Here is a 10297-nt window from a genome sequence, read left to right on the forward strand (position 1 = left end):
AATATATTTTTTATCTTATCATAACCTTTATGTAATTATGTTAAAATGATGTATGTTAATTAAAAAAAAATTATGCCTCACATTTGAATATTTATATTATTTTTTAATATTTTTATTTATTATAAATTTTCCTTTCACATGAGAATGTTTATACTCTCAATTTAGGGTAATATAAAAAAAATTATTTACTTATTATTATTAATTATTGTTTAATTTGAAGAACTCTTTTGTTTCATTAAAATAATTTTCGTTATTTTTCAACCATTAAGTATATATGTTGATATTTGAAAAGTTTTCTTAATTCTCTAAGATATTTTTCGTCTTATTATACCTTAGTTATACATTTGATTTGTTTTTTTTCGATAGTCTCTCAAATTATTTCTAAAACACACATTTGTTAGTTTTTTAATATTTTTATTTATTGTTTTTATTTTCATCATGTAGAATAATATTTTGATATATTCTATCTAATTATTTTTTATTTTATAACTTATTATTAATCATAATATAATTTTTTCACTTTAAATTCTGTTTGAAGTGGTTAAAATTATATATATATATATATATATATATGTATATATATATATATATATATATATATATATATATACATATATATATATATATATATATATAATGATATTTAGGAATAGTATATGATAATTCACTACAAGAAAAACATGAAATGGTGACTGATTTAGTCAGTAACCCATATCAGTCACTATTTTTCGTCATTGGTGGTAGTAGTTGATTTATTGTCTGAATCAATGACTAAATTAGTGACCGATTCAATGATCGAATCGGTACTTGATTTAGTGACCAATTTAATTACTAATTTATTTGTAATTTAATGACAAATTTTTTGGTCACTAATGATATTTCTATTTAATTTTAACCACTTCAAACATAATTTAATAATTAGTTCTCGAAGGTATTTTTCATTTGATCATACCTTAATTATACATTTGATTTCCTTTGTACGATTTCTTTCGATAATCTCTCAAATTATTTCTAAAACACACATTTGTTAGTTTTTTAATATTTTTATTTATTTTTTATTTTCATCATGTATAATAATATTTCGATATATTCTATCTAATTATTTGTTATTTTATAACTCACTATTAATCATACTGTAATTTTTTTCACTTTAATTGTATAAATAACTTTTATTTATTACAATATAAAAATTTAATGTAATTGCTATGAATATTTTTTTGTCACTATCCAACATATATTGAAGTTCAAAAGATACAAAATCTATGTCAAAATTTTATTATTATGTTTATTATTTGTTCTTTGTGTCATTTTGATCAAGTGATGTATTATAACTTTTATTAGTGTATCAAAAAGAGATTCATTATAATTTAAAAAATTGAAGTAAACAAACATTTAAAATATATTTTAATTTGAATATTTGTTTTCCTTTTATTATTATGTTTATTATTTGTTCTTTGTGTCATTTTGATCAAGTGATATATTATAACTTTTATTAGTGTATAAAAAATAGATTCATTAGAATTTAAAAAATTGAAGTAAACAAACATTTAAAATATATTTTAATTTGAATATTTGTTTTCCTTTTATATTTTTTTGAAATATTTTTTAATTTTATCAACTAAGTTCATCAATGTTGTAGTTTGCAAATTTAATAAATGTTTTGGTTCACATGAAATTTTATTTGGTATTCTAATATAAAATGTAAACAATTATAATTTATTTTAAGGTATTTGGCATCGAAGAAAATCCTCCTAATATTGAATATTTCATAATATTATGTTTTCTTTACTGTAAATTTTTTTCTTTTATAAAAAATAATATTGAAGTAGTTAGAACACGGGTACGGGTATGGGTACGAGATTATACCCGTTACCCGGTGGGGATGGGGATGGGAAAAAAGTTTGATACCCGTTGGGTTTGGGTATGGGGATGGGGATGAATTTTTTATGCAGGGATGGGTATGGGATAGCGAAACCCGTCCCCGCTCCGCCCCGTTGCCATCCCTAGTCTCGAACCTATTTAAAGAAAAAGTGTTATGTGAAGTAGGAAGCTTTTATTTTTTGTCTTCTTTCGTCTTATTAACTCATTATTGTCAAAAAAAGTTATTTTGTTTTGTATGTTTGACCTTGAAAATAAATATGCCGAAATTTAAAAACAAATTTAACAGTTTCTGGTTGGGTTTCACTCACACACTCTTGTGTCTTTTTTTTTTAATTATAAAGTATATTATATATTTTTCATTTATAGCGGCAAGTAATTCATACAATTTATAAAAGAGTGTTTTACCACTACGCTAATATAATATAGGGATAAAACTAATATATTTTAAATAACCCTCACTGGTATTGTGAAATAGAATGAGACATAATCATGTCAAATAGGGATGATTAATTGCTTTTGTTGTAGAAATAATTCACAATTCTCATTTTTTTTTTACTTTATTCAAAAAGCTTATTAAATTATATTATTTTCATTTATATTTTATTATATTTTTGAAAAAAAAAAGTAATGATTCAACTTTTTAATTTAAGTCAAAATTCATTCTCTTAAAACTGTTATTATTATTTTTATTTATTTTAAGATATGATTTTGTATTGGCATATTTAAGTATAAATAGTTGTTATACTTACATAAAAAGCTATATAAAACAATTCATGTTTAAAAGATAGCTATAAGTACACTGAACATCAATGAGTTTCACATGTTATCAAATAATTAAAAATAAATAAATAAATAGTATACACACACCTCTCAACTAATTTTAGATATGAATTTTGAAACCAACATTATAAAAATCCTCAAGTTCTCGTATAAAATATAGTTGGTTGCATGAAATAAAAATCACTTAATTAATTTCAAGTTTTCAAAGTTTTATATATTTTTAATTAAATACTAAGTATGTCTTGTTAATTAAATTTTTAAATATTTAATATTTTATTAATTAAATATTCAAAATCTGTATTTTTTTAACTAAATATATATCATTTAATTTTTGTATTAATAAAGTAATGTTATTGTTATTTTATTTAAGGTTAAATATATTTTTATTTTTAAATTTGGATGTAAAATTAGAATCAATCTATGTTCTAGATTTTTATATGGTTTGATCTTCAAATTCAACTGCATGAAACCTTTTTGACATGTTAAACTATTCACATCATTTTCATGTGTTCCAGCTTAGGTGTCAAACTATAACATTATTTTTACTTCATAACAAAATAATGTTGTTGAATTAAAATGACTATATTTATTTATTTTTAAAGTTTAAGACCAAAATATATAAAATTTTGAAACATGGACGAATTTTGTAAAATCCATTTTTCTTTTTTTATAATATACATGCTTAGTTAAGTGAAAAAGGCAAAAGAGTCACTTTACTTCTAAAAGTATTTCAACTTCCCTACCACCTTTACTTGGAGATGTGAAAATGGGTAACTTGACCCGACTCGACTCGACCCACCACGGGTTGATGATTTAGTAAGTCAACCCAACCCAACCCAACTCACTTTTTAGCAAGTCAAAAAAATTTGAACCCGACCCAGCCTACTACGGGTTGACGAGTTAAACGGGTTGACTTACGAGTTCAATTAATTAAAAAAGTATAATTTTTTTATTTTTTTCAGTCAAAACTAAATTGTAATTTTAATTAAAATCTAAATAAACTTTAATACAATTCAAATATAAAATAAACTAAAAAAAATACAAATTATTTATGTGTTGGCTAAAAAAAACAACCTAACATGACCCAAATATAAAAACCAACTTAATAAAAAATACTTATGTTACCCTTTTATCTGCGGGTTGGTGAGTCAACCCGGCTTACCACGAGTTCAACCCGGGTGAGCCGGGTCAAAAATCAACCCGTATTGAAATTTGTAAAAAAATTTCAACCCGACCCGACCCGAACCCGTGGTGAGCCGGGTTGGCTCGCGGGTTCCAACCCATTTTGACAGCTCTACCTTTACTAAAACTCTTTTTGACTTAGTCTTTAACCATTCGTTGAAAACATAGGTTGGAATTGGGACCGTGGCGGAGTTATCCAGATATCAAAATTGAACGTTCTTTACCTCCATGTAAGTCGATCTCCAACCTTCGTGCTCTTTCTATTTTTTTATTCTGAAGCTTTGGTTCTATCATAGGATCTTGTTTGGAGCCTCATTTTTGTCTCTCTATACTCTGGTTTTTCAGCTTCGTAGGCTGCTTTGGAGTTGTGGTGCTCATCTTCACCTAGGACTTTCTTCTCGTCAAGAGAAGTAACAGTTTCAAGGTAAGAAAAGCTAGGTCTTTTTAAAACTTTTAAGTGTCTTGCCTATTCTTGGTCCTAAATAATGTTTAAAATACGAGTTTGATGTTTGTGATTGTATGAAAATGATTAGTTCATTGTTTGGTTTGGATTCCTGGTGTTGCATGTGCGAGCAAGTCAGAATTTGTTGTTCTCGTCCAAGCGAGAAACCTCTAGCCTAAGCAATAATAGCAGAAAACTCTCATTTGCTAGTATGCGAGCTGTCACTCAAATGAGAATTCTCACTCAAATGAGAATTCTCGCACAAATGAGAGCGCCTAAGCAAGAAAGTTTAGCTTAAGCGAGAACTCGTAGATGTTCATTGGGCTTTCTGTTCAACTTCTCGCTCAGACGAGAAGGTTATAGTTTGAGCGAGAGGACCCTGTCGCTTAAGCAAGATCTTCTAGCCTAAGTGAGAATGGTGCAGACTTGTTTTAATTCTCTTATTGAATCTATGGTTGGTTGAATTCCTTTTAAAAGCATGAAGTATGTGATTATCCATGTATGATAAGGTATTTTGAACTGTATTTGATGTGTTTAGCATGAGATATCATGTGGAGTATATGAGAATTTCATGGAGAAATTCCTTTGGTGATAAAATAATGTATGTAATGGTTTATGGATTTAAATAAGGTTACATCCTAACATTTTAATGAATCAATCAGACTCACATAGAATAGAATGGTTGCTGATAAAAAATAAAATTAAAAATAGAGTAGACTGGTTCATGTGGTGAGAGTAGTAGGAGGTTCTAATCTCTAGCATGATAATGACCTTAGATGATTATGGACTAACTTTGTGTGTGGTAGGGTGAAACTCATTGATAATGACTCTATAGAGCAGTAGAGGCCACCATAAGTGTAAGTTTCCAATGATCTCTAGCCTACCCTTTCTTGTTTGTGCTATGTTTTCTTGTAGTACTTTTCTTTTTACAATGATTACCAATTATGACGTGAACAGATGAGGGAGCCTTTGGTGATTGTAAAGATGGTTGAGATGCTACAGTTTAAATTATGCATATTAGTTATTGCTCTCTTTAAAAACTTGACTTATGTATTTCTTTGCTCTCTTGATCAATCTTCTATCGAAACTGTGTTATGTTTTAAGACGTGTTTATGACATGAGATTGATTTGCGTCCATGATATTTTTGTTTCAATATATTTTTTATTGACTATAATGGTTGATTCTCATCTACTTTGTGTCCATTTGCTCTATCTTAATATAATATCTGATTTTTTTATTTATTAAAAATTTTATATTAGATGAGATTTCACAAATTTCAATTTTGTTTGGTTATTTAATAACTAAAAATATATATAAACTTCTTATTTATTATTTTATTTATTTCTTTTCAAATATTTAAAATATTTAAAATATAATAATACGATATTATATAATTAATGATATTATAACTAATATATAATAATAAATGGTGTTTAGCATTTTTATTAAAAATATATAAATAATGTCAGACAATATTTTAATTATATAATTTAATTAGTAAAAAATTAAATATTAAAATATTATCTAAAAAACATAAAAATTAAGTATTTAATATACCAACAAATTAAATAAAAATTCCATTTAAAATACTAGATTTTACTATAAACTTAAAACTTCAGTAAATAACAAATTAAAATTGTACCCAAATAAATAAATAGTCTCCTGTAAGAAAAAAGAATGTTAATTTAATACATTTCATTTCCAATAAATAAATGAGAAATAAATGAGAAATGTGAGCATGAAATTTGGTAATTGTCCCAAACAACGAACGTTAAATTGAGAAATTTGGAGCAAATCGGTAAGCTCTGACGGCAGCTTATAGCGGTCGTTGACGCAAAGAAATAATCTGTTTGGGTTTGGCTTTCCAACATTCATTCCTTCTTTTCTCTGCAAAATCCTCACACTGATCGCCGCTCAGCAATTGGACTTTCCCTCCGATTTCAGCATTCCGGCGACGGCGAGCCATGGCTACCGGCGGCAACGGTGACACCTCCAAACAGGAGCTCATCCACCTTATCAAACGCTTCGGAGCTTACGTCACTTTCAAGATCTCCAATTTTTTCCCTGTCTCTCTCCACAACCTCGTATTTCTATTCTCCCTCTTTCTCTCTCCCTCTCTGTCTCTCTCTCTCTCTCTGTACTCGCTTCCTTTCTTTAACCTCAATTTTACTCTTTTTAAAATTCATTGATCGGCCCGTCTTTCGATTGGATCTGATTTGATATTAAAATCTTATCTTTTTGCTAATTGTCGCTTGCCTAATTCGTAATTATTCGTTCCTGCTTTTCTTGTATTCACTCTTTGTTTGAAGTTTCGATTTGGGTGCTTTCTTTGAACCTTTATCGTTGAATGAATGGGTGTGATCCGGGATTGTGTAATTATCAATTCTAGCTCCCAAAGTTTATTTATTGGTGATAAAACTCAACTGGGTTTTTTTTACCTAGTTTATTTATTGTTGGGTGTGGGTAGGAAAGGGGTGGTTTTTGTGTTCTTGTCAAAATTGAAAGAAAAAAATAAAGAAGTTTCTTCTGATGCATCATAATAGGTTTGTTAAAATCGGTACTTTGGGTGCTTAAAAATAGAGCAGGGAAGATGAAAATGATTAGTATCTGGTGCTACTTATCTATTTCAGTGAAGGTGTATGGTATAAATGATCAAATTATTGTTTTGGCAATTGTTTTGAGCATGTCTTTTCCAATAATTTTGGCAATACTATGCTTGGTATTAGGATATACGCTCTTTTGGGGCAGTTGCTGGTCTTGCTGTTGCAATTGTTTTCACATGGAGGCTGTTGAGATCTCCTTCTGGGACTCAACGGAGGCAACAAAAACGGCAAGGTGCTTCATCTAGCAATCCTGGAGTCGCTACACATTCGAATTTGGCGGCGGTTCCTTCAAATGCTTGTTCATCCTCAGATGATTCAAGGGCACAAAATGTTGTTGACGAGTTCTTCCAGCCAGACAAGGTAAATGATTTTATGGCTTTCAATTTTGGAGTTGTGACAATGTATGAATGCTTTGGAATTATTGCAAAGACAAGTTTGGTAGCTTTACGGGTGGTTGGCAATTCTGAGCTTGCTTTTTCTTCAACTTTTTCAGCCAACCTTGGGGCAGATTGTTAGGCAGAAGTTGAGTGAAGGAAGAAAGGTAATGAAATTTGCTTTTTCTGTTATTCTTGTGGACTAATGATGCCATGCACAGTTTGTTGTTGTTATGGTTATGGGCTTATAGAAATCAATGTTTCTTGTGATGATAAGAAATCTCTTTCTTGGACAACCACTTAGATCTTAATATAATGCAAGCTTAACAAATTTGTCATAGCCTTACAGATTAGATTTGCTTGACATTTACACGGGTTGGGCAATCACTTTTTGAAATTCTGAGTGTGAACTAAAAAGGTTTTGGAAGTTTGTTGTAAATTGTTTTTGTTGTTATTGCTATCCATTCTTACATTAACACCAACTGAATGAAAGGAGGACGTCAAGTGCTTTAGCCATTGTTATTAAATGTGTGCCCCCTGTCACTTTCTAATCTCCCTTGGATCGATAATTAAATGGCTGTAATTATTGTGTGTGGTTTGCACAAGGGGTTCTCAATATGCAGTCTATCTTAAGGTGGAGGTGGGCTAGTGATGACATCAACAGTCTTTCAATTTTAATTTTGAAGTTCAATGATTGATGATAATCTCCTTACTGAATGGTCAACACAAAATATATACTCTTCAATTTAATCTAAAATTTTAGGTTTCCAATAAAACTATTTAGAAATAGAAGCTATTTCTTATGTAATCAGGTGAAAATTTTGTTCTTTATGCCACATTTTTTGTTATAATTTGGTTTTGACTCTTAATGAAATGACGAACATTTGTTACACATTAGTGTCGTTAGTTATTAAATGTTGGCATGTGACTAATGCTTCCCGTCTGTTATGGCCTATGCGTGTATGTACTATGTAGGTAACTTGTCGTCTTCTTGGAGTGATCCTCGAGGAAAGTATTCCAGAGGAACTGCAGGTGGTGAAATTGTCCCCTTTTATTTATACTTTTGTTTTATGACATCAATGCCCAGAAAGATACCAATGTGATTCATTCTGTTCTTGGCAGAATCAAGCCACTGTGAAATCCTCTGTGCTAGAAGTATTATTGGAAATAACAAAATTTTGCGATTTATATCTCATGGAACGAGTTCTGGATGACGAAAGTGAGGTGTGTCATTTGTCAGCTTATACCAGTACCGCAATGTCTCTTATCCATTGAATACAATGGCATTAATTAACAATTCACATTCTATGTTGAAAACCTTCTTACTCTCTCGAAATGTTCTGTACAACCAAATATGTTGTATAGTTTGCTTGGGCCAACATGATTCATTTTAGTCCTTAATTTCAAATGAATATTATTTTACCTATAAATTAAAATGTAATTTTCTGCTGTCAGTTCTTTAAATTTTGTTCAGAAAATTATTTTACCTATAAATTGAAATGCAATTTTCTGCTGAGTTCTTAAATTTTTCGTGTAGAAGATTATTTAAAATATCCACACAATGGTTATTAATATTATTTAAAGCAATTTATTTCCACTATTTGTGAAGGACTTTTTATCTATTAGCTTGAGGGTTTGAAAGTCAGAAGGTAAAGTGACTTACTTACATTTGCAGAAACTAAAGTGGGGGTTAACTCTTATTTACATCATAGCATTATGCTAATGTTAAGTTGTTGAGATGGTGCATATCTTACTGATGTTAGTATTAGGTGCAAACTAAATTTTTCTTAGTTTTAATATCTCTCTTGCCACCTTGTAGTATGCCTTATTGTTAAAATGTTTACACTTTATATATGGATTACTTTTGCAGAAAAGAGTTCTTGTAGCATTGGAAGAAGCAGGGATATTCACTTCAGGTGGTTTGGTCAAGGACAAGGTATGAGAACGAGCATGAAGCAGTTACACTATTTTTTTTTTTTTGTGAAGCTTAATTACTTTATTCTGTGGTATTTCTGGGCTCTGTCTCAACCATTTCTTTTATATAAACAAATATTTTCCACTATGTGAACATCCTTTTGTATGCAATACATATGTTGATGGACAACGTAGGAGTATCTCATTCATTTTTATTCAAAATCTATTAAAATTATCTTACAGATTTGTAGCAACACAATTGTCTTCTGTATATATCATATGAATACTTTCAGTATCCACTAATTGAACTTAATGCTTAGTGTTTCTTAATAACTTTATGTACTCTATTTTGATCTCTGGCACCTCCATGCAGGTTTTGTTCTGCAGCACAGAGAATGGACGGTCATCATTTGTTAGGCAATTGGAACCTGACTGGCATATTGATTCAAATCCTGAAATTGTCTCTCAATTAGCTGTATGTTGCTATATATATACATCTCAACTTTATCCATCAAGTTAATTTTAGACTCTGATAATTGATACTATTATTATTGTTGTTGAAGCAACAGTATCACCATGCTTAATTTTATCCTCTAACTATCAACAACGAATTATGTTGCAGAGGTTTATCAAGTATCAACTTCATGTAGCTCCTTATAAAGCCGAAAGAACTGCTGCAAATGTGTTCAGTGCTCCATCTCTGGAACAGTTCTTTGGATCCATATGACTCTAAAACCACTAAAGATCAAATGTTATTCATAAATGTTTCCTAGTTTGTTCCTACGTGCATCTTGGTTTTCACATTCACAACAAGTTTTTTTTTTTTTCAGTTTTTTCTAGATGTATGAGAACAAAGTTAGTTTTTTTTTTTTTTATTGAAGATTTAAGGTTCTCGCTCTAGTTAGGTGAAAGACCTTATGAAGATGCTTTCAAGAAGAAGTTTAATATTTTTTCTCTTTGGTTTGAAATTTGTGCCTTACACTGTATCCCATCCAGACATTTTAAACTGGCAAGGCAGCAAGTTTTACTGGATGTTTGTATTTTATCATGTTTCATTACGATGATTCACATCGCTAATTATCCTCCCAATGTCACAGTGGCTATGAAACAACTTTGTTGA

At 29.5% G+C, this 10297-nt stretch overlaps 1 protein-coding gene across 3 annotated transcripts; it reads left to right on the forward strand.

The window, feature by feature from the left end:
* Positions 1–6033: 6033 nt before the first annotated feature.
* On the forward strand, positions 6034–10297 carry LOC114185509 (peroxisome biogenesis protein 22). 3 transcript variants are annotated; one of them, XM_028073266.1, is made up of 8 exons: positions 6034–6352; positions 7013–7249; positions 7383–7430; positions 8239–8295; positions 8386–8487; positions 9134–9199; positions 9551–9652; positions 9800–10297. In XM_028073266.1, exons 1-8 carry the CDS (start codon positions 6251–6253, stop codon positions 9902–9904), a joined length of 819 nt encoding a protein of 272 aa, XP_027929067.1. In that variant the 5' UTR covers positions 6034–6250; the 3' UTR covers positions 9905–10297. The 3 variants fall into 3 exon arrangements, with proteins under 3 accessions (XP_027929067.1, XP_027929066.1, XP_027929068.1); XM_028073265.1 differs by having other exon boundaries at positions 6035–6370; XM_028073267.1 differs by lacking the exon at positions 6034–6352 and adding an exon at positions 6415–6658.

Source organism: Vigna unguiculata, chromosome 5, assembly GCF_004118075.2.
Source record: "Vigna unguiculata cultivar IT97K-499-35 chromosome 5, ASM411807v1, whole genome shotgun sequence".
In the NCBI taxonomy this organism is placed as follows: domain Eukaryota; kingdom Viridiplantae; phylum Streptophyta; class Magnoliopsida; order Fabales; family Fabaceae; genus Vigna; species Vigna unguiculata.